Source organism: Gymnodraco acuticeps, unplaced genomic scaffold (assembly GCF_902827175.1).
Source record: "Gymnodraco acuticeps unplaced genomic scaffold, fGymAcu1.1, whole genome shotgun sequence".
Taxonomy (NCBI): domain Eukaryota; kingdom Metazoa; phylum Chordata; class Actinopteri; order Perciformes; family Bathydraconidae; genus Gymnodraco; species Gymnodraco acuticeps.
In genome coordinates, this window is record NW_022989768.1 from 1,718,863 (window position 1) to 1,744,014 (window position 25,152).

Here is a 25,152-nt window from a genome sequence, read left to right on the forward strand (position 1 = left end):
GTTGTCCTTGTTAGGAAAAACAACAGAGCTAATTCAAGTTTTGTAGGAACGGTTAAGTATGGTGAATTACTCTTTAAGTATGGGTCAACACCATTTTGCAGGTCGATGTAAGCCAAGTTAATGATTACAAAAATAAAAATGACATTGACACGCCAACGTTAATGTTCGTTGCAACCACAACCCCAAGTTTATTATCAAAATAAAAAAGAGGCTGACAGAACACAGACATACATTTATATTGTAAAGGCAACACAGACACACTAATTTGTGTATTTTATGTATTTATTTTAGAAGGTAGATAATATTTACTGGGCACAGTGCAGTTTAATCAACCCTGAGATTTAAAACACAATCATAATTCATTATTAATACGATTGACTTAAGACAAATGTGTCATGATTTGCTTAGTAGCTCATTTGCACCAAAAGGGTCATATGTTTCTGAAATGTGAACACTGCTGGAGGAGGAAATGGATCTCTAAAACTTTTGTTTCGGCTTTGAAAGTAGCATGTGTAGTTCAGTGACTAATGTTAACATTGAAGCGACTCAGACTGTGCTGCACAATGACACTGAACATGTCTGTTCTATGTCCTATCTGTATGACTAATGACTTACGATATAAGGTCGCAGTCAGATATAAATCAGTGCTGCAGTTTTACTAGCAAAGAACAACTAAGGACAGTGTTTTCCGATAATTTTTCCACGACACGGCTCCAAACACTGAGGACATTCAGGCAGAGAATGTGATTAAAGTTTCTCATTTGGGATGTGGGAGGGGTGCCAGATGTTAGGAACTAATGAAACCCAAGGGCTGCCAAAGCATGCTAGATTAGCAAACAGAATTTAAAATACTAATTACTTTAGAGTCGAGACAGACGGCATGTCAAATACAAACCACTTAGCTGCACAAGATAAATAAACGGGTCAATAAATGAATATAAATACTGATTCATCGAGTTTTTACGTTCAACATTTTTATTGATTATTATCTGAATACTACTATTTTATTATTTTATGACCTACTGCAAAACTACTACTGCTTATACTATGAAAATAGCAACCCTATTTACCGTATAGCTTTTTTAAGAATACAACTGTATGGATTTGACCCTTAAGTCACTTATTACAGACCAGAATTGATTGCCCCCTAGTATTTTACATCTTATGACTAACATTATAGTCTTGACACTGCTTTGATAAAACAACACTTTGTTGCATTACAGACCAATGTCTACACATTCCTGACATCTGCAGATTTCTATTTTTATTTTTGTTTAACATTCCGATAATAATAGAAATGGCAAAGTAATGCCTTTTTTTCTCTTTCAATAACCTGTCTATTGGGTGGCCATCTTGTTAGAACAAACGTTATGCCATTGTCATTGGCCAAACTAATAATGCAGTGTAAGCTTCAATGTTGTTGCCAGTCAATTGATCTGCACAGTGTGAGAACAAAACCAGCAGGTTCTGGCGAGGCACAAAGGCCGATTCAAAAGTGTCTTGTGCGTTAGCAGAATGCACCAGATCGATAGAGATGCGCAGTGTCTGTCTATCTTTATCTGCCTTCTCCCAGCTCTTCCTGACCTTCTGCTAAGACACAAAGAAATATTTTTTGTATGTATTATTGCATCGGCCTGATTGTTCTTGTTCTAGAAGATGAGACGTATCTCCAGTTGTGGACAGCTATTTTATTGTTGATTTCTGGGCACTGAGTCCAAGTGTGTCAGGCCTTTTACAAGAAGCCTTTGGTAGGCAACTTATGTCACCATCTCCGCTTCCACTTTTCTCTTCTGAATTTCAAGGCCGATATCCGTCACATGTGTTGTTGGAGACCCTGACAGTATGGGCTTGTTCTTTTCCTGTGAAATAATTCCTTCTATAGATCAACTGATTACTTTCCCTTACTTTCTGCCTCAGCTATTGATGATGACAAACTAGCATGCCGTTGCCACTGAGTTATGCATTTCAATGAAGCTCATGTCAAGACCCCTGCCTTGGGTACTCTATAACCAGAATGGCCTGGGCCATGGCCCAGAGAGAAGTGCAGGCTAAATAGATTATTTTCTCAAACATGAGAGCCACATTATTTAGCTACCTTGGCAACAGCCTTCCCTGTCTTCATCAGAATCCAAGTGACTGTTTGTGTCAGCCTCTTATTTTCTTGACCCTGTCACAAATGAACACAAATAGTCATACACCATTTTGATGTGGAGGCACTCTGCTCTCCTGCATCTTGTCTTCCTTTCGTCAGCATAGGTCAGGTTGAATTGAAGCCTGGATTATTTTAAAGAAACCCTTCACTAATTGTGTACATGCTTGAATCCCTCCGTTTCATGGGTGTAATCTTTACTACTGTACACTTTAGACATTTCAGATCTGAGATTGTTTTGGAACAGTACATGGATCTCTGTGTAGAGCATCTCAACAGTAAGCTATCCTTATGTTATTGAGCAAATCGGGGTTAGGGTTACTTAATGTTAAATTACATGCAAAAATAGCAGTCAAAACAAAAATAATTTAAGCATTTTTTAGGTTACCTTCCAACCTCAGATTTGCTGTGCTACCCTTCTTTGAATCAACTACCGTTACATATTTATGAAGTTGCAGCACTCAAAACAAACACACTTCTTTTGGTGAAAAATATTGAATGGAAATCACTTGAAAACGAGGTGTGAAGAAATCTAAATATGAAGCCAAATCATACATTGTTTTTGGTCAGGGTTTGTACTTTGAAAGCAGGTTTATAGAATAGATCTATGAAGAACGTTGTGCTCTTGTAAATAATGTATCCCTGGTGGTAATGGTAATGACGAGGGAAGAGAGGGCACAGCAAGCATTTGGGTCCATGTTCCTGGGGAAGGGGCACATTCTGGGCAAGGGGTGCTGGCAGCTCAAGGCCAAAACCGCAATCACCTTCTCACTGGGCATTTCCAAGCTGACCTAGAGCTGCTCGTTATACTGCCAATGCCACAACAACAACAACAACAACAACAACAACAACAACAGGAAGGAGTAGTCATATTCTGAAATCTAGCAGCCAAACTCCATTCAAGTCAAACAATTCAGATTGGGGTACAGCCCTAAGAATAAGCTTCAACCATCTGAAACAATAATGTGACAAAACATGAATAAACTAATGGTCAAGCATCAACCTACAATCTTATAATGCTTTTCAAGAAATGATATTCGGATAACAGCTTCCCATGTTATGTTGTCACCTTGAGAATGTCTGTAGATTTCATGGAATGCATGCAGCTTGTTGATTAGAACTGTACAAACACTGAATGCGGATGATCAGAAATGTAATTGTAAGTTTCAATCAGGAGGGAGGTGCAGTCTCTCACAATCGTACTCATGCTGTCTGTGTTTTGCATACCCTAAGGATTTTCACCTGAACTCACAATATGATTTGTCTTCCTTTTTGTGCTCCTTGTTTGAATCAGAGTTCAAACTTCTCTGTTCTTAAGTTGTCCCTACTCTTTCTGACATTCCCTGCACTTTTGTGAGAAAACCTTGGATCTCCAGCATTTGATTTCCAGTAACATGGAAATCAAATGTTATACTGCTATTTTTTTATCTTGATTGCCATTCTGTTTTGATTCAATCGGCTCAAAGTTAGATTTGTATTCATGAAGCAAACGTGTATTGTTAGGCATCACTATCACACAAACCCTGTTTCATTCATACGCTTTAAAGTTTATATTGATAATATTTGTATGTAGACGAATATTAATAAAAAAATATATAAACTCTAAGTTTTTAGAATACGTACTGCTTTACCTAAAGAAGTTACTTTAAATGGGTTGTTTCTTCTCTTTTTGCCATTTGTTTTTTTTCTCTCAGAATATGAATCCAGGCCTTTTAACCAGTATTTTGGTTGTATAAACATAATTATATCTTTGCATCATCACAGTAGATATATGTCCAAATGTTCAGTATTATTCTTGCTAAAGTTGGTTTTGATTTACATTTATCGCTTTTTCTCTGGACAGATTGGGCTTATTTCATAATTTTGAGAGTCAGTCTTAATGAAGTGTCTGGATGTGCTCTCCATTTGCTGCTTCCCTCTGGCTACAATATTTTAGTGCACATTTTCTTATCAGCCATGCCACCTTATTCACTTCTGCTGCCTTTTTTCCTGAGCACAAAGTACTGAATTGTACATGTGGTATTCTGTCTCAAAGCTTTTCTCAGTGGCTGATGAGTCTGACAGTGTTGCTGTCAGTTGTCAGTCCTGCTCTGGTGTGATATTGATTGGATGTTTGTTATTTCAGTTGGGTGCAGAGCTTTGGACATGAGGGTCTTGGACTGCTGCTGGACATTTTGGAAAGGTTGCTGTTCAAGAAACAGTAAGTTTATGCATTCAGTCATGCATATTTGTATACAGTTTCGTACCTGTCTCAGTATAATTGTTTATTTAGAATCCTTTGTCTGCATATAACAATGTACAATAACTTTCAAACCCCCTGCAAACAGTTTGGAGTCTTTATGTTGAACATTACAGACCATGAGTTCATCATTACTCTTTTGTTTCCATAGGCAAGAGAAACTTGACAAAAAGAATCAACATAAAGTTGTCCAGTGTCTCAAAGCCGTCATGAACAATAAGGTAAAAGAATAAAGATTTTTCTTTCATTTAAATGAAGGTTTTGTCAGTGATTCAGCAAGTGTATTATCTGTATTTTAAAGTCAGTAAAACAACATTCACCATTTTAACTTTTCAGTGGGGTTTCTTGCGATTTAATAAACCATCATAGACTCATTGAAGAGTCAGCTGTGTTGGAAAACGTTAGATTTTTCCCTATCCTACATGAATGTTATAAGAAATATGTCCTCAATTAGTATGTCAGTTTTGTCCTTTTACCCTTCGGGATAATCCATCTTGAATAACTTCGCATATTTGGAGTACACTGTGATCTCTGAGGGTAATTGTAATCTCTTCCACTTCGACATCTGGTGTTTTCATGCAATTACCAAATTAGGCACCTGGGATTACAAAGGGTTTATAACCAGTGGAGGAGAAGAGCAGCATTACTACAATATGAAGCCAATCGAGGGGAGTTTTACTAATGTCCTGATACAATCTGGATGACACAGTGAGACACATGTGCACAGGTCTGGGGTAGCTGTCCTTCAAAAAGTCCCTCTTTGGAGTTAGGCCTTAACAGAGTGAGTGTGTGACCAGGAAAGTTTAAAGGAGAGAAAGATATGCCTGTGAGAGAACAGGCGAATAAACACAACTTGTTTCAAAGTGGAAAAATACTACATTAATAACTTAAAATCACAGAGCACTTTATCCATGTCTAAGTGTTGTGTGTGAGTATTGCAACACAGTCAAAGCAGTCATTGTACAGCTTCTCACATTCATTGGAATGCAACATAATATTCCAAAATAGCCTTTGGTTATGGATTTAGTTCCTGAAGTTTAGTGTAGTTACATTAGCTATAGGACTATTTGGTCCATATAAGCCATACTATAGTAAAGACAGGTGGACATAGACAGTCGTCGTGTTACATCAAACAAATGATTTATAGAAGATACAAAATGTAATTTAGAAAATACAAGACCAAAAAGGAACAGAAGCTGATAGTCGGCATCTCTAACATACCTGATTTAGGTCATGTGATTATGTGTGTGAAGCTGTCATCTGTAGCTTGCTCCTTAATGAACCTGAAAATACAACTTATCAATGTCAGCCACTGAGGAAACTTTGTTTTCCCACACTGTTAGAACTAATTTTGAAATTATTAAGTTACAGTTTGGTTAGGCAAGTTTTCTTAGGTTTGCCAACAGAATGACAGAAATTATACATGTTGCTCCAATTGTAAAAAAATTGCTTCTTAAAAAGAGTTGAGGAAGCTTTATTCTACAATGCTCCAGCTTGTCCTCCGTGTGTGTTGTAAGTCCACAGAAGCTAAAAAGAAAAGAAAAAAAACTCTTGCCACATGGAGCTTAAGCCCAACGGAGACAGATATACAGGCACTCTGGTGCAAAGTGTGCTGTAAGGTCTCATGTAATCCGGCGTCTCAACAGGCGCCAGACGCCAGCATTTACCCGCAGGCCTCTCTGTCAGCCTAGACCTTTCCCTGGCTAGGGAGGCATCTTGGGATGGGATGTACGCACAATGCCAAGAAGACAGGTGTTCTCTTCCAGCTGTCACTGCAGACTTTTTTTCTTCTGCCTCCCTGCATCAAGTCACATAGATGCATATATTCTATTGTCTGTCACGAATGGCATAATAAAGACATATTAATAGTTAGGTTAACACACAGTGAAACTGCCCTTTTTAACAACTGAACTTAATCAAGAAAACCATTTCCCCAATTTAGATCAGATATGTTTGCTAAGCTTTAAAGTTACTCTAAGTGCATGTAGTGTTCACAGATATATTTTATTTGTGTGACTTTGTTCATACTGACTTCAATAGTTGTCAGTGTTATCACTTCATCTATTTGATGCGATGCTGTGTACAGTATATATAAACAACATATTGAAGATTGAATAGGTTTTAGTATAGAGAGACAACTGCTGAAAAACGATGCAGTGCGAACATCAAAAGTATGGTTGAATAGTTGAACCTGAAGTGTCAACTGCTCTTTGCGGCATTGACACAAGAGTCAATGCCGCTCTTTGACCAATTCATCCTTTAAGTTTTACTGTGTGAAGCAATGCTAAATATTGGAAATATATGATGATAGACATGAAATGAAAGTGACATACAATTCAACAAAAAATACATTTCTTACTAGCAAATCTATTTTCAAAACTGACTTTACAATCCTTGTTTGGATGACTCTCTTTAAATGTATAACCCCTCATCACAAGGGAAAGGGAAAAAGCATCACTTGTTGAAGCCTTACTTGGTCAAATAAAGCCCCTTTTCATTGCTATAAAACCTGAATCAAATGTAATGTTTTATTTGTTGATTGAACAATTCAATGATTGGTTTTCTCTTTACAAACACATATTATAAATGAACCTGACCTTTCATTGTTCAGCAGAAATTACAGAATTGAATGACGCTTACAATTGTTTTCATTGTACATTGCTTTTACCACATGCTTGTACTGTATTGACAATTACACTAACAATATTGGTACTTTTAATGATGGTGTCCTTGCTTGAGTGTTTTTCTCTGTGTTGGCTTCAGTATCCAACACACTGCAACTCATAACAGAATTATTCTAAATCAGCTTATAAATTACCCTGCCATTTGCACACTAAATTGTGCTGTGGCATTGCATTACAGATGGAACTAAAATAAAAATGAGTCTTGAGGTAATAGGATTGTGTTTGACTGTTACACAGGAAACTGTTCTTGTTGTTGCAAAAGTGGAGAATCACAACCTTTCAGGGTAATCATGTTTTGTCTTTTTTGTTTACTTCAGTATGGCCTGGATCGAATCCTGGGGGAAGAGAAGAGTCTTGCGTTATTGGCGAGAGCCATTGATCCCACCCAGTCTGCCATGATGACTGACGTGGTGAAGCTGCTGTCAGCCATCTGCATTGTGGGCGAAGAGAACACGTATGGCCTGGCTTCATTCATTCTGTCAACATATCCATGTCTTACAGCTTTTGTAATGGTCAAAGTCGATATTTTGGATTTTGCAAAAGCAAGACTCTATTGGTTTTGGTGTGATAAGAGCTGTTTATCATTTATTATCTCACGGAATCAAAAGGTTTTACAGGGCTTACAATGTTAAGGGTGAAGCATAACAAGACAATCATTTGCAAAAGCGTGAACTGCCACATATTCACAGACTATAATATTTGTATTTGAATAAACTAGGTCTGTCACTCACTCTTAAAAGAACACACCACAACTCTGGTGTCAATATATTGTATATTAACAATGTTTTTACGAGAGTAGTGTCTAGTAAAAATACACAAGATATTGGTGAGGTAATATAGTTTGAGAGATTGAAAGTGATAACAGCATCATATAAGATATAGGAGATATTTTAAGTGTCATTTAAATAGGTATTAAAGTATGCATTTTCAAGTACACTATAGTATAAAAAGTCCCGGTACAATCAAACTCAAGTCTCCTGGTGTGTTCTATGGTGAAAGTGATGAAATCCCCTGGAAAGGACCATCCACTTTTGTCAAATTGACAATAAAGGGACATTGGATACAATGGAATAGGAGAGAGCTCATCGGTCAAAATCCCTTTAAATGAATCTATGACTTCATTTTTCCTCAATTGTTCGCTCATGCATTTCATGTTCTCATTTAGTTTGGAAAAGGTCCTTGAAGCCATCACCACAGCAGGAGAATGGCGAGGCATCGAGAGGTTCAGTCCCATTGTGCAGGGGCTCCGAGATCGCTCGGTTCAATTACAAGTAAGTGCAAAGTACAAGCTCCGTACAGCCAGCGACACCGCTCTGCCCCCCTCACATTTCTCTGAAATGAAATATGGAAGGGCTTTGGGAAGTTAACCATTTTAACTTATCATAACCTCTCTGTGCTCAGGGGACTTACACATGATTGGATTTGAAAGTATTTTCTTGCCCAAAAGAGTTAAGCTTATACTTGTTTTAATTCTAGGAAGAGTACAACGGCAACATTCAAACACCTATACATTGCAAATATTTGAGTCGTCTCCTTTAATTCACTACCGAGAGCTTGCGAGCTGTTCTTGAAGCAGTTGGTTTATGTGTTGAAGTGTCTCGCATGTTATTCATTTTGCGGATCAAACAAGAAACTGTAAGGTAACAAGTTCAATATTATGGTGTTCCTAATTAAGATGAATATCATCGGTGATTTGTGGTTGCCTTATGTAATTATCTTTACTGATGACAGTGTTAGCATTTCAGTTACAGCAACATCTAGTTATGAGAAACATGTAAAACAAGCTTTATTTTGAGAACTGTTGCACCAGGAATTAATTCAGGATGAGGATAAAAAACAATTACTGCTTAAAGAAAACCAATAACAAGAGAACATAATAAAGCAAACAAACATCTTTATTTGTTGTATTCATACAGAAAGAGGCTATCCCTTTCTCATGTTCCAAAGCTATAATCTTGTATCCTCTCATTCCTCCTAATCCACTTTAAGGTTTGACACATTTCTCCCAGTCTATGCGCATAGTCCGTTTTATCATCTCATGCATTCCCTTGACATGCAATCCCTTTTTTTTTGGACACAGTATTTGAGATCTATCATCTCCCTACCGATACATACACTTGAGGTATTGCATATGGGCTGCTTTAAACGAGGGTGGCATTGGTTTCTCTCATAATAATGTAATTAATGATTGTAGTATGTTGTCTGCATTTTTAATTGGTAGCTCTGGGATACGATCATTCATCCAATACCACACGCACACACACACGCACGCACGCACACACACACACACACACACAAGATGAGTATAACACGTCTAGAATCTATTACCATTTTCTCCTGTGGTTGTTTCGTATTAGGATGCGATGACCAATGATGTTAAACCTTATTGACAGATGATATATGTCATGCCCCCTGTAGCATTTTCCATAGCTTTTACGTGCAGTTTGATGTAACTACCTTTGACAGGTGCAAAACTTTAGGAATACTCTACGACGGTGGAAGCAACAGTAAAGGAAAAATATTAAAGGAATTGATGCTTTGCTATTACTTTCCCACTTCTAAAACGCAGCACAGTTTCTTTTTAAGCCCATGCATTATTAAAGCATGATACTGTTATCCTAACCACTGTGGCGCTGCGTGGCCAAAGGCTTTTCTTGGCACTTGACTTAATTGAAGGTCCGTCTGCTGGGAGCCTTTGGCTCTGTGGAAGTGTGTATTTAGACAATGAGTTTAAATACACACAAGAGGGAACACCAAAATCAAAGATGCCCATATATTCTCTTAAGGTCTAAGTGCCTTCACATATTTGTAATTGATCCCTGCATTATTCCTATTACAAGCTTAGGCTATTGAAGATTATTAAATATACATATTTTAATCATTTACATGTGCTATGAGCTGGAAACAAATAGACTTAAAATGTAGCATCTATATTGCGATGTTTTATGATGTCAAGCATTTCAGTGATCTTTCTTGCCCCCCTTTTGTCCTTTTTATTGATTTTCTGCCTTCAGCAAATTTCAACTCAGCATTTTGATTTGACTTAAAATGAGTTTGTGTACTACTTAAACCGAAGACTACTGTATGTGGATTGTAGGAAATCATTCAATTGTTAGGATCTTTAAATACTCCAATTCTATTGTTGACAGCCATTGCACCCCAGTCACAGGTCAAGATAAAGGTTTTGTGACACTTTGTAATGCTACCTCTGTATTTCAATATGAAGATATTACTTGGAGGACAGATAATTACTATAATTGAGTACAAAAGTAAAAATAAGTATGCTTTCAATCTGAAAACATCTATATATCCTGCCTTGGCTCCAGCACTGCCATACCCTCTTTTCACACATGAGTGGATTGCTTCACTGATCAATAATAGATTTTTCTGTCTGTGTTTGCCTGGCAAGTTGAAGAGTCACAGGATGCAGTGGTCCCTGTGCAGTAAACCAAACTCTTAGGGGAGCAAAAAGCAGCTTCCAAAAGAGAGAGTTTGCCCTTAAATTGACTGTTGGTTAGTTTTGTGTGTACGGGTCTGCAGTTGTTGCATTAATATTAAAATCAGCCCCCCTGGTTGGTGACTGGAGAAAATAGACAATGCATTAGTTATGGTTTTCTGCTTCCCAGGGACACAACTCATTTAGAATGCATGCTGGCATGCTGGCATGCATTTCATCAACTTCTGGAAAAAAAGCAGTATGTCGTCGCTCCCCGGTTCTCCCTCTCACTATTCTCTGTCTTTTTCTCTCCTCTCCCTTCGCCTCCCCTCTCTCTCCCTTTGTTGTGTGCACCCCTTATGTTGCAGGTGGCATGCATGCAGCTTATCAACGCACTAGTAACATCCCCTGATGAGCTGGACCTCAGGCTGCACATCAGAAATGAATTTATGCGCTGTGGCCTGAAAGAGATCTTGCCGGTAAGCACAGCACAACTACACAATCGCACACACAAATACACACACGGTATAAACCCACACCTACTGTGTATTAATATTTAAATTAGGTGTCCACTTCAGTGAAATATTTTAGATTTGCTCCAGCAAATAATTTATGAAACACAGGAGAGTTTGCACGTCCTTTGTCTGTGCCAGCACCCAGAAACCAATAAAGTTTTGATTGTTAGTGCCTGGGATATAATATACCCACTGGCTTTTATACCCTCTACCTAACATGTGTATTGTTGTAAACATTGTAGCTGTAGATGCCAAGAAAACAAATACATTAAAGTGAGGCTCTGTCCCCACACCTTTAAATCATGTGTGATGGCATTTTGTATGAGCTCCTTGAATTTACCCGAGCAGACGTCAAAAAGGGTCTCAAGCCCTTCTATTTGATTTATTTAGCTTTATACTTTGTCTCTCTTACATTTTTTTTTTCTTTATCTAATATAATCCATCTGAAGCATCTGACAACCATAAGGAATGAGGCCCTTGACATTCAGCTGAAGGTATTTGAGGAGCACAAAGAAGAGGACATGATGGAGTTCTCCCATCGGCTGGAAGACATCAAGTGCGAGTTGGAATATCCTTTTCATTTGAACAAACACACAATTCTAATTGAGTGTCCGCTTCCTGTGAGGTTTTCTATAATACAGTACATTTGAAAAGGTCAGGTCATCAAGCTAAGGTCAGCTACTCTTTTTGTTGTAAAATACATAACTTGTTCATTTCTTTTCAGGGGCTTACTTTTTTATGTGAAAATGCAATGTTTCGTTTTACATAAAAGTCCTTGACTCTGTTCACTGATGTGGGTGATGTGTTCAGCATTGTGCAGAGCATGGTGAAGGACAGCAATGCAGAGCCCTATTTTCTATCCATACTGCAGCACCTGATGCTTATTCGCAACGACTACTTGGTCAGGTAAAGATCAGCAGCACACACAAGATTAACTATCAAAGTGTTTTTTTTTTGTATGTACCTGTATGTGATCGTGTACTTTGTGTTTTGTTTTTTACGTTTAGTTTTCAGCTCTATTCCTTAGCTCTATTGTTATCTTTTTAGACCAGGGATATTTGGTGCGCAATAATGACTTATATATAGCATTTTAATATCAAATTTGAGCCAAATTCACACACAAACAAAGGTCTAAGCCGCTTTTGAACACTGGTAATGACGCACGCTGGTGAAAAGCTTATGTTTTGTGGAGGTCTCACTCCTTCTGGCTTAAACCCTCTCAATGACATTGGCTAACAAAGAGAATGCTATCTCTTTCATCTCCAGTCCATCTCCAGTAACCATGGCTCCAGAGTATTTCTCATCTCCTATTAAAGTTACTTTTCAAAGGCTTATTTTATGTTGGTTCTCTCACAGCTGGATGTGGGTTAAACCTTGGCTTGATCAAAAGCTGAGGCTCTTATCTGAAGAATATGAAATGCATCACCTGCAGTTTTTCTCCCACCCAAAAACAACACCCAAAATGTCTGGCACTCCGCTCTGGCTCTGTCTAAATAGTTTTTCTTCATCTGCAATTTTATCACGGGGCTTATGACTGCCAGCAATGCTCATTTCTATTTTGTAAGCATAATAACAGCAGCACACACAAACACACCACCCTCCCCACGTTCTGTTCTTATTAACCATGGCATGAAAAACAACAGAATCTGATTTATTTTTATTTCGGCAGATAACCATCTGGATTATAAAACCAGTTAAACGTTATGTTAGATCTTTCTTTTATTTAGTAATGATTAAATATTATAATATATTCTCAAATACCGGCTTTGTGACTATGCAAGGCAGGCCTGTTCATTTTACAATTTCGCCACATTCTCTATTAAAAGCAATACTAGTTTAGGTAGTGTATCCAAAACCAAAAATACTTAAAAACAACAATGTTAAATAATTAACTGCCTGCCTTGTCCAATGAATCGCTGGGCCACTGTGGCTCAGGAGGTAGATTGTCGACCTCCATTCAGTGTTATGTCGACATAACACTGGGCAAGATACTTGACCCCAAATTGCTCCTGATGGCAAGGCCAACAGTGGGTGAATGTTCGTAAGGAGGTGGCCTCTTGTATTTAACCTCTATCTGTTTTAATGTGTGAGTGTAGTTTTTTAATGGGTGAATGTGGACTTGTATACGTAAAGAGCTTTGAGGGGTCGCAATGACTGGAGAAGTGCAATATAATATGCAGTCCATTTACCATTGACTAACTACATATACTAGTAACTTCCAGGGCCGTGGAGCATCTCATACTCGTACATGAGGACTCATTACGTAAATGGAAAATAAAAGTTGTTTGTATGAAAAACACTCTTATTCATCATATTTTCCACTTTCTGGAAGTGGTCCTTGGATGCTTTCAGATTTTGTACATGTACATCCCAGCAATTGGATGGATGTCCAACACATTTGTCAGTCTAATCTAAACTCTGTTGCTGTCCAACTAGGGAACTTTACATGTCATTAGAAGGAAACTAAGTCTTATCAAAGCTTTGTAAGTTGTAATAGCCACTATCAGATTGTATGGCCTAAGGCAACTATTATATTGATACAAAGATTGTCCACGTATTGACAACCAATAATTATTGTTAGAATTTTAATTGAATTATTTTGGTCTTTTGGACCTCTACAGAAGCTTTGAGTGAAATAGATACACTCGGGTGTATGCATTCACAGCAACATCTTTTAAATTATATTAGAATAGGCACCATGCTGCCAAACATTCATAACAAATTGAGATTATTGTTAACATGCATAGTTTAATGGCTTAGAATCTAGATGACTGCATATTTTCCATCTCATTCTCATACTTTGTGGTGTAGCTTTACAGACACTTTTTGTGAAGTTGGCTAAGTATTTTTTGGAAACATTTGCACATTTATGTTAGGCAGTTGCCCACCCTTGATGAAATTTAATTATCTCTGTTGACACACAAGGCATCATTTCTGAATGTGATCCTTTGAATGCACTGCACCACTCCCCACTGACTGATGTAGTGATCGTTAGTTATTTTCTGCTTCGTTTTCTTGATGTCAAAATGATAGTCCCCTCTTTTCTCAGGGCTCCCAAAGTCACAGCTCAATGAAAGGCTCCCAGCCTTGCATGTCATCTGTTGCATTATTATATCTTCTCTCTCTCTAACTGTGGCATGCCTTGGGTTATTCTGTGATCAACGCATTCGACAGAGCCATTTCAAACCATTTACCTGCATATATCGAGCACCTGGTTATACGTCGGTGTTGTTCCCATTGTTCAGCACCATCAAAACAGTGTTTGTAGTAAGATATACGTTTAGTAATTGTTTGACGCCATATTATAATGACATAATCAAGAGAGTTAGACTTTTTTTTTATAATTTATGAACGTTAACATTCTGAAATAGAAAACCAATGGAGTGCATACTGTGTATCTGCTTACTCGGAACACAACCTGTTTTCCTATTCCATCCTTTTTTCACCCCTTTCATTTTTAATTTGTTTAAAAGTTTCTCGATTTTTTTTTTTGCTAGCCATTTCCCTTCCCATTTATCATGTCGTCATATATTTCCTAATAGCTGGGGAGTGGTGGAAATTGGGGATTTGGTTTTAGAGAAAGGTGTGTGAGAATTCTGGATACTCCTGATTCTTGTGTCAGCGATAATGATGTCGTTTAGCATGTACAATAAATTGTGTCAGATGGTTTCAATTTGCACCTGTCATATGAACATCAGGCTATGAATTGACTCACCAATGCACCATGATGGTAAGAGGTTCTGACTTGGAGCCTCCTGTTATGTTTTAATCTCTGATAGCTTTTACGCAATACCTGATTAGTTTCACATTTCCCACACCTTTTTACTTACCGTACTTAACTGCACTTCACTTCCTCTCCCACCCATAACTGTCCAATTAACAGCAAATGAATGTGAAATGAATACATCAACTTTAAAAATGAATTGAAAATAATGAAATAAAGTGATTTTTTTTCATTCTGTGTTTTTCTCATTGTCTCTCTTCACTCTTATCTCTCTTGTTCCTGACACTCAGGCCCCAGTACTTTAAGATCATTGAGGAGTGTGTGTCTCAGGTTGTGCTCCACCGCAGTGGCACTGACCCCGACTTCGGTTACCGCAAGCGCCTCGATGTGGACTTCAGTCACCTCTTAGGTAAGTCCCAAACTTGTGCCAGTCTCTTTGCATAACGTGTATTTCATTTTTTTATTTAGTGATATAGGAGTTATAAGACGAGTGCATATAAGTACAGTGTCACATATAGACACATTACAAGATATACATGGAGACAAGAAAATAAAAACAGTGTGTGTTTGTCTCTGTGTGCGTTTGATGGATTAGACAAAAAGATAGTAATAAATTACATTTCATTTCATTAATTTCAAACCTTTATTTATCCAGGAGTATCCCATTGAGATCATTGATCTCTTTTTCAAGGGAGACCTGCTCAACAACATTATAATTCAAATGATATGAGTAACAATATAATAGTCATGTATCCTGGGGGAAAGAAGTAGAAAGTGGTGGTGGCTGAAATTGGATAGAGGATTATGAATTAAATGTATCAAACATAACAGGTATTTCAAAACAACATACACATTTTAATTTCATTTTTGTGTTTTCAGATGTGTGTGTAGATAAAGCTCGATCTGATGAGTACGAACAAAGAGCTTCAGAACTGGCACAGAAGGCAAGTCTTTACAAAGAAAACCACTTAGATTTTGAACCCACTACATATCTACTACACCACCTGGCCAAAACAAAGCCCAATTAGGCCTGCACATATTTACTCTAATTTGTTTTTAAAAACAGCATCTGTTTTTACTGTGAAGTAAAGGTGACCATGGCAACCTCGGGGGGGCTTGTGTTTTAAGCTGCTGCATACTGTACACTTCTAGTCATCACTTAGCAGAAAATGAGTTTGAATTGCTTTCTGATTCCTTTCTAAAAACCAGAAAAGTGAGCATTACATATTAAGACACAATACTGGAAAATAATAAACACTGACTTATGATCTTAACATTTAAAAATGCAGGAAACCAAACTCTTGAAATGCAAGTTAAACTGTTTTCTTTTCAGTCAAAATATTTGATCTAGATTTTTCAGTTATAAAATAGTTTGTAGCAGAACCTGTACTTCCCCTATTAATGTAGCAACTTTTTTATTTTGGCCAGACAAAAACATGCCTGTGAGGTCAAATGGATTGGCTGCTGTGATTAATTGAAGTCTGGGAAGAAGCAGGTTGTAGATCCTGATTAGAAGGATGAGCTCACTGATTGGCATGTTTGTATGGTACTTCAAAAGGTTTCTATAAAATGAACGAGTAATAGACAACATATTGAATTTCAATCCGTAAATGAAGGTAATCGAGGTAAAAAGAATGTCGATTATATAAAACAAGTACATCCTTTAACTTAAACACTTTAAATGAGTACTGCTTATGTTAATTCCTAGTTTCATTAATATCAGCTCCTTCGTGTGACTTATCTGGATATCCGTTTCTCTTTTCAGTTTGACGAGGAGTTTCTAAACAGACAGGAGTCACAAGCTCAGCTGGTTCAGTGTAATGATAAAATAGCTGCACTCCAAGCGGAGCTGTTGGCCTTCCGCTCTCAGGTAAATTACCGTTATTATATATTTTCAATGTCATTCTTTCATTTCGAATCCCCCTTAAATCTACTATAGAATTGCAATTAAACTTTCTTTTCTTACTTTCCTTTATGAGATGTTCTTGTTATTTTGGGGTTTGTGGTGTTTTTATCCACTGGAGCCTGCCGTTTGAGTTGACATGAAGGCTCTACGGGCCCGTCGAAACTAAGTCTAATGAGAATACTGACCAGTCCTCGATGTTGGCTATTTCTGATTCTCTGATCTTCATCCCATAAGGGGAAATTGTTCTAAAAGCAATTTATTCTGACAACTCCCTTCAACCTCACTACTGGGCCTCTCTCCTACCCGCCAACACCCCAGAGAGTTGCTCCTACGCCCTGGCACTGCAAGATAACTCCACGCTTTGAGAGAAGAAGAGAACTTCCTTTTTATTTTCCTGATAATTTTTCAATTTGAGTGAGCACACACAGAATGAATACTCAAATAGCACCTTGGTACAATATACGTTGGGTACATCTAGCCAATGCGAACACACACACAGTTTGTCTTGCTGTCTTTGTCCGTCTTTGTCATTGTCAGTCTTACTCTCACCGGCACACACACTCACACACTTGTGAATTCAGAAAAGGAGTTCTTCCCTCTAGAGGCGGTGGCAGAGTAAGGGCCCAGGGCTGACCTTTAGTGTGCGTCTTTAATCTAAAACTGGTGCATGGATCAATAAGCCATTTGCTCCCTATGATACAATTTACGAAACTTTGTAGCCCCGGTTATAACATTTGATTTTCTGGCTTTGGGAAAAAAACAAATCATGGTGGGTAAGTTCTGGACAGAGTTTGGATGGTTTACGAGCGTTTGGTCTGTGCTGGATGGTTGAGAGAACACGCCTCTCTTATCCGCACCACAGTGGTGTTAGCGAGGACACTTTACTGTGCTGTTGTAGTTTCTAGTTAGTCTGCTTCCATTTTTTTCTCCCCAGTTTCAATCCTATTCCCTGTTTTTACCTCACACTGTGGATTCACCTTTTATTTTATTGATCTGGGGAAGGGTTTCTTGAGCACTGCTCCACACTGCATACAAATCCATGGTAATCACCAAAAATATTTTTGTAATGAAATAAGAGAGCAGGAATCAATACAAATAAAATCTTTCTATGAGGCAAGCAAATTAAAATTGACCTTCCAACTAATTAAAAAACTATATTCAAGCCTATTTAGCTTTGTAAATGCTGTGAACATATTTATGCAATATGTTCAGTTACACTGGAGGCGATACTGCAGTCCACATCACCAAACCATCGTGTTATATCGACATGTTATTTATTTATGTGGAAATGTATTTACAATTTACATACATAGTGAATGTATATATCAAAAGAGAAAGAGAAAACATGGTTCTTCACGTATTACCAGTGCAACAGTAGTTTTAATAGTTTTAGATTTGGAGTTTGTCAGTGGATTTTCTGGAGCAGTATATTATATATATTATCTCAGCGTCACACCTTGAGTAAAATGAGCATATATTTGGAGTTTATGTTCCCACATACTTTCTCTTCCTTTAGTTTGGGGCTGTACCGGTGGGTCTGTCCCCCCCCCATGTTGGACAAACATCCTGTTCCTCAGCCCTTCAGTCTGGGGCTCCGTCGCCTGCTCCAGCATCTGGGGCACCACCTCCCCCTCCGCCGCCTCCTCCGCCTCCTTTACCTGGATGCCCTCCCCCACCTGGATGCCCTCCCCCACCTGGAATGCCTCCTCCATTTGGTGCCCCCCCTCCACCCCCTCTAGGGTTTGGGGGTGGTCTAGGCTCCCCCACTCACCGTGCGCTGCCTTATGGCCTCAGGCCTAAGAAGGATTTCAAGCCTGAGACCTCCATGAAGCGCCTCAACTGGTCTAAGGTAACACTGCAGGGTGCTTTTAATATTTAACCACCCCTATTTTTATACAATGCAGTCTGTTACGCCAGAAACTAAAGCCTCAAATACTTTGGAGTCAAATCGATTGAAATGTCTTTGAATTGAGCAGAGATTCATGATGCTGTTGGAGAATAGTGAAAGAGAAATGTAAAGTCTTTAATACAAAATAAATGAAAGAAAAACTGACAGAGATAGGATCAATGGGTATGTATTATAAACTGAGACCTTAATTAAATAAAAAAATATTAACGCTTTACATATTTTTCTAATCTTTCTAAACCTAGATGAAATTAGAGCTACAACATTTAGCCATTTTAACCTCTCAGCCTTCCAAATATGGACACTTCCTGCACGTTGCTGCTTTACGTCATACATTTTGACACAAATCAACACTTCACTAAAAAAGTAAAGAAAACTAACTCAGATGTTTTATTTATCCGTAGGCTATTTTATCATATAGGACTCCAGTACATTTAGGACATGTGTTTTCTAATTGAACACTGGCGTTACAGATATCTATTATTAGTGATCTTCAGTATAATGAGAGATATTACAGACTGCTGAATTATGCTTAATAAAAGGTTTGCAACAAGAAACTGAGAATTTAGGCCAGGTATTTATAGGGGCCCTTTTCTCTGCTCTTTGTTCCTTTGTTACTGATTTTCTTTGGCAGAGCCTGAACAGTACAGATGTTTTTCTAAGAACTAAATAACAAGTTTCGTCCTCGCTGCCAAGAAAGTGATAATTGAAAATAACAGATGATCAGATGCTGTTTTCAGAGCAGCCTTAGTGCTACCTCTACAGATGTTGTTCTCTGCAGTGCAATATTAGTTCACATCACTAGTGATATCAAATTGTGATTTGATTAATAATTAAATATCAGATGTACTGGTGTTCGGCAAACTAAACCATATGCTTGTAATTTCAAAGTTACATGAAAATGACCTGTTCTATGGCACAGCTGTATGAGACCCCCACATATGTTTAGGTTTGAGACAATGCTGTTCAGAAACTTCTTAAGTATTAAGACTTCAAACTTTCAACTCTATTTGGAGCTCAGCAAGTTTTGGAGAGGAGCAACTATCCTTTATGATGAAAGACCAGTGACAAAACTGCTTTTGGCACAAAACTCGATGATTCAAACTTTAATACCGTCTTATCTTGACTATTGCCCAGCAGTAATAGGTTGGCGACACTTATGTACTACTTTTTAGTTTTAACCACATTTTAGGAATTATTAAATTGTCTGGAGCTTCTCTGTACTGTATGTATATATGGCCTATATCTTTACAATGTACCCAGTATCTGATTCAAATGATGGCTTTCCATTATATTCACTTTTACTGCTGTAGACTGTATAATCTGAAATACTTTTAGTATCCACAAGTTACTCAATGATCTGAAGCGTGTGGATGTTTGTTTTCAGATTCGTCCCCAGGAAATGTCAGAGAGCTGTTTTTGGGTGCGGGCTGATGAAAACCAATATGCAAAACCAGAATTACTCTGCAGAGTTGCTCTCACTTTTGGTTCACAAAGAACAGGTCAGTCTTCATTTATTAAATGTCCCTCTGTCTGACTGCTGCTCTTGTATTTTGAGTCAATTTGGTTTTGTGTTTTAACTTATAATTGCAACACATTTCTAAAGCAAAGAGCAAAGAACTTTACTTTTACAGAAACCGTTGAGGACATTTCTAAATCCTTTTTTCCCCTACATATTTGTGTGACTCTACTCGGCACCTTCTCTTTTCTCTCCTCTTCACTTTCTCTTCTGTATAACTCTGACAAACTTTCCGGGTCAAATGTGTTGCTCTGAAAGAAAATGGCAGGGTTTCTCATTTGAGATGTAATGGTAAAACAAGGAAGAACAATGTGAGAGCAATGTGAAATTGCATGACAGAGATACAGGCAAGTCTGTGAGAGTGTTTAGCTACCCTCTAGAAAACAGTGTTTATTTAATATCCCTTTGAGTGAATGGATCGTGAGTTATGCATGGCAGAAGTCATCACTTACTTGGTATATCTGGAGTTGGTCCAATTTCAGTGAGCTTAGTGTAGGTGCTGGTCTTATTAAGTTAAATTAAATGTTGCATTCATTTGAAAGAAGCCTTGGCTAATAACGTCCCTGATGTGTTATTTACATTTTCCGGTGGGAAAGATTAAACAAAATATTATTAAAAGCATCACTGCATGATCTCAACATCAATGTTATATTTTACTAGTATTTAAAACTATGCGCTGGAAAGTACAACTCATGAACTCATCAATTCATTGAGTAATATTGAGGCAGTTAAACATATGAAATATGAATGTTCTATGCTTGTATCTATTCATTTAGTCATAAATTGCCGAATATAGTTTTTCAGCACTGGCAAATGAACTCAAACAGGTCATGCTTTAACTTTTTTGCCGCTTCATACAATGGGAACATTTGCACAGTATGAATGTTTCCATGACTTATGAGTGTTTCTCACTGATAACCTACAGTCTGGGTTGGCCCACCTCAGTTTCACAAAGAACTATATAACACATCTCAGTGGGTGGGGTCTGCATCCGTCCGGGGATACAATCAGCGGGTTAGAGACATAGAGGATTCTCTCTCTGGTGAGCATTTTTGCACGCAGTGGTGCACTGACAGTGAGCTTTACAGCAGCCCTCCCCGGACTTCCCAGCTTCCCTAGAGCTAGACATATTGCTCGCTGCCCTCTCTCACTGCGTAGGAGAGGCGGCAGAACCCATGGCGTAACTGTCAACCAGGTTAGAATGTGCAAAGGGTCTGAGGCGAGGTCTGAGACCAAACCCGCCTGCTTTGCAGCTGTTGCTTTTTCTGCCATATCGTTAATCATCACCATTCATATCCAAACAACCAATGAGTACAGAATTGAATGTTGGCTAATGCATGACATGTATTTATCAACTTTTTCATATTGCAGTATACAGTATATTGCAGGCAAAAATGTGCAATGTCAGTTTTTGCCACGATATTAAGCAATCATGGTAATACGTTTATGTGGAGAAGTGTTGAACAACAGTAGTGACAGAACAGCCTACTCTATCTGAATAGACTACATATGTATGTCTCACATCTCAGGTCTGACGTCCCCCTTCTTAGCAGTTTAAATCTCTCTTACATTTTAGTAGGCTATATCCCCAGTGGTATTGCTCCATGATAAGACACCATACAGTTACATTCTCACACATTAGTATTTCTGGCAAGATGTGTAATATTCATGTACAAGGTTGTTGGAATGATTAAAGCTCCAGCAGGAGGTAGCATGATATGTTATCAGTCTTGTCCTCTCCTGTGCGGGGTCTATTAGTCCCTTCTCTGATGATTTATTCACGTTTTGTGTTTTCTTCCTTGTCTTGTCACTGACTCGGCTTACTTATGCCAATTTGAATTATTCATCCAGGTGTTATCTACCTGTCACAACTCTATGCTGGTCCTCTCAAGGCGCAAAAGTCCCCCCCCCCACGCAAGCCAGTACACCCTTGCTTCCTACCGTCAAGGCGTTGAATAATGGAGGCAATCTAAATGGCAAACAGGTAGACAGTGAGACAGTCAAGCAGGTGTTCTCCGGAGAGGACAAAGGAAGGATGTCCGCCAGCAGACAACTGTATTTCTCCGTAGGGGTAATGTTCTAGATCCTGCATATGTTTGCACACAGCATTTTGTTTTACTGTAATCATGAAACGCATCATCATAAAGAAAGAGTCACAGCAAAGCCCTTCTGTACAGGAGAATGCTAGCCGTCTAGTTTGTTATTGCTCATGGGTAATGCATTTTAGATTTGCACAGACAAAACATGAAACATTTGTCTAAATCCGACTTTTTCTCAAGGTCTGAATCCATCCACGTAGTTTTGTTCCTCCCTGATCCCCCCGGTCCCAGAGGAGGTTGTACAGCAGCATGACTGCTTGCCTCAGCCTTTGAACACGGTTGCTACTATTGCTGTGTGTGAGTGAGAGTGCATGTATGTATACGTGCATGTGGACTTGTCATCTTATTAACTCAGCCATGTAGCAACATGTTTCATCTCACTTAAGAGCAGAAGCATCTGGATCAGCATTAAACATTAAAAAGGACACGGTATGAAACAGCATTCACTCAGTTTTCCCTCTTAAATATTCATTAATATCCCTTGAAACGTCCGTATTCTTTCGTGATGTTTGTGCCTCACGCTCCTGTTTCATAAGAGGATCCCTTCCTTCCTGTACACACCGGCTGAGTTTGGATGGGGATTTGTTGAATAGTTTATTTTGAAGCCATCACTGGTGCATTCTGTCAGGCTGCAAACTGAACAAGTGTTAATAAAAACACTGGTTTTATTTATTTTTGTTATTCAAAAAATGTTGAAGGAAACCTGGAACTCCACATTTAATTATAATTTATATTACTGCACTTGAAAACTAATATGTATTTGTTATTTGTTATTATCCATTTGGCTCCTCTGTTTATCTATTCAGCGTGGGATGTTGGTTTTTGGACACTTTAACGCATCCCCTCTGTGAGCAAATTGCAATAAATGGTTGTTTTTACTTCGAGCAGCAGGTCAGACTGAATGAAATTTAATTAGACCACCAAGCTGAATAATATGAATTTATTTTCTGTGCTTGTCTCTCAAGTCCCTGCTCTTTAGCTGTATATTTTGATGCAAATGTGCTGTCGTAATAAATACACTTCAATGGAACATTTCAATTAAGGACAAAACATTGAGACGCAGACTTTTTAATGTTTATCAGTTTGTGTGTTTTCAGTCAAATAGAGCAATTGCAGAGTTGCTTTAAGCACAGGAGAAGCAAAAGCCAATTTTGAGAGGAGGATACATTTGCAACCTAGAATGGACTTTATAATGTCTGCTGGTGGATGTTGAATTATCAGGTAAGCATTTGAACAGTTGCTTTTCATTTGGTTTTAACTGGGTACTCATTCTCTTTGCTTGCCTTTTAGCTTTTACACTATAACACATCTCTTCCATACCAGGTGTCTTTTCTTTGGCTAACTATTTTGCATGGTTGTTCTAAAAACTTGTATCTTAATGATGTTTTTCCCAATGCTTTGAGGTGAACAACAACTGATGGGCAAGATCAGTTCCTTTTTATTGACTTGGCTGAAACAACACTTAACTATTGGGCCTCACAAAAAGAGAACAACAGATCAATCGATGTTGTCCCTAAATTGCTTTTCAAGTCCATCAGACACAGTCAGCAAAAAAATAGAGAATGTCAGGTAATTTTACATACACAGCTCTTTTCTTTATTTCTTTATGTCTGTTTTTGGTCAATTTTGATCAGCATCTCCTTGCTTGGTTTCACCTTTAAAGTAATTGCGTCCTTACAACAAATGTATCACCTTGACACAGACTTGTCCTCTTTCAACTTCTATTAGATGTGTTTCTTCCATCCTACCTCTAACTTTTGTACTGCCAGGCATTCAACACTTAAGAGTTGATGAGCCTTTGTAATTTGTTATCAGGCTGAGGAAGCACTTCTGTTCAGCAGTTGAGGTCAACTCAATGTTCTCTACTAAAGCAATATCCTCTAGACAGGAAAGCTCCTCAAAGTAGTAGTACTAGTAGCTGCAGTAGTAGTTTCTCTCGCTAGCCTCGTATTGTGTCTCTTTTATGGCCAAACAGGGTAACCTCAGAGCTTCACTACAACTCAAATCATTCAATAGTGATTTATTTTTTTAATCAGTCAATTCCTTTGGTTTTTCTACCTATTTACAATGTGAGGGCATCTATATGCAACTCGCATTAAAGTAAGTATTCACTATAAACAATTTATTTCAGTTGGCTCAAATGACCTTTATACATTAACAATGGTAAACACAAATTAAATGAACACAAGAAAAGGAATATCAATCTCAAATGTAAACAACAATTTGATGCCCGTTTACTTTAGAAACTGCAAAGGTAGATGTACAGTACTATGACTCATGAAAGCACCTATCATTTTAGTTGATTAGTTCATTTAGTGCTGTTTGAGAAGTATGCAGTACATACTATTGCAATGTTTAAAAGACCTAATCATTGAATTTGAACGGATATGGTTATCAAGCCTAAACTAAAGCTGAAACACAGTGGGTTATAACTTGTTTGTTTTACTTGACCATAGTTTAACATTATTATGTTGCTTTATTAATGCAGACAATACTATGTGTCATTGCTAAATCATATTTAAATGATTCTGGTGTACGCTGCTTACTGTTATTAGACATCCTCCTACTTTGCTTTTAACCACACCAGTACATTTTAGCCTCTTTACTTTTAACTTGAGTAAGTGTGTGTTTCTCTTGAATTCTCTCTCAATTTCTCTTGAATAGTTTTGATTTGTCTCCTATTCTTATTTTACTTGTACATATTTATTATTACTATTATTGTTGTTGTTTTTTGACTTCCCTATCCATCTATGCTCATGTCTGTCTTTGTGATGCTACAACACCTTCATTTCCCCCTGGGGATCAATATGGCTAATTTAATATGTCATAGTACAACAATAAGTAAAGCCACACACTTAATCAGGTGCTTTTTGTTGCTATTTACCTAAAGGTCAAGCAACAATACTCCCTCTCTGAAATAACACATTCTCACCAAGGTGAGTGGTTTAGTACCTGCTGCAAGGAGAAAAGGTTCT

At 38.0% G+C, this 25,152-nt stretch overlaps 1 protein-coding gene across 5 annotated transcripts in view; it reads left to right on the plus strand.

Moving 5' to 3' along the window:
* LOC117548142 (protein diaphanous homolog 3-like) overlaps positions 1-25,152 on the plus strand; it is a 182,841-nt gene that overhangs the window by 31,510 nt on the left and 126,179 nt on the right. For all 5 annotated transcript variants that reach the window (XM_034219218.1, XM_034219192.1, XM_034219210.1 and 2 more), the window contains 12 exons: positions 4,275-4,349; positions 4,540-4,609; positions 7,390-7,526; positions 8,238-8,343; positions 10,877-10,987; positions 11,473-11,591; positions 11,813-11,929; positions 15,038-15,156; positions 15,627-15,691; positions 16,513-16,617; positions 18,170-18,502; positions 19,947-20,061. In XM_034219218.1, the coding sequence (XP_034075109.1) occupies positions 4,275-4,349; positions 4,540-4,609; positions 7,390-7,526; positions 8,238-8,343; positions 10,877-10,987; positions 11,473-11,591; positions 11,813-11,929; positions 15,038-15,156; positions 15,627-15,691; positions 16,513-16,617; positions 18,170-18,502; positions 19,947-20,061 (1,472 nt within the window). The remainder of the gene's footprint in view (positions 1-4,274; positions 4,350-4,539; positions 4,610-7,389; positions 7,527-8,237; positions 8,344-10,876; positions 10,988-11,472; positions 11,592-11,812; positions 11,930-15,037; positions 15,157-15,626; positions 15,692-16,512; positions 16,618-18,169; positions 18,503-19,946; positions 20,062-25,152) is intronic.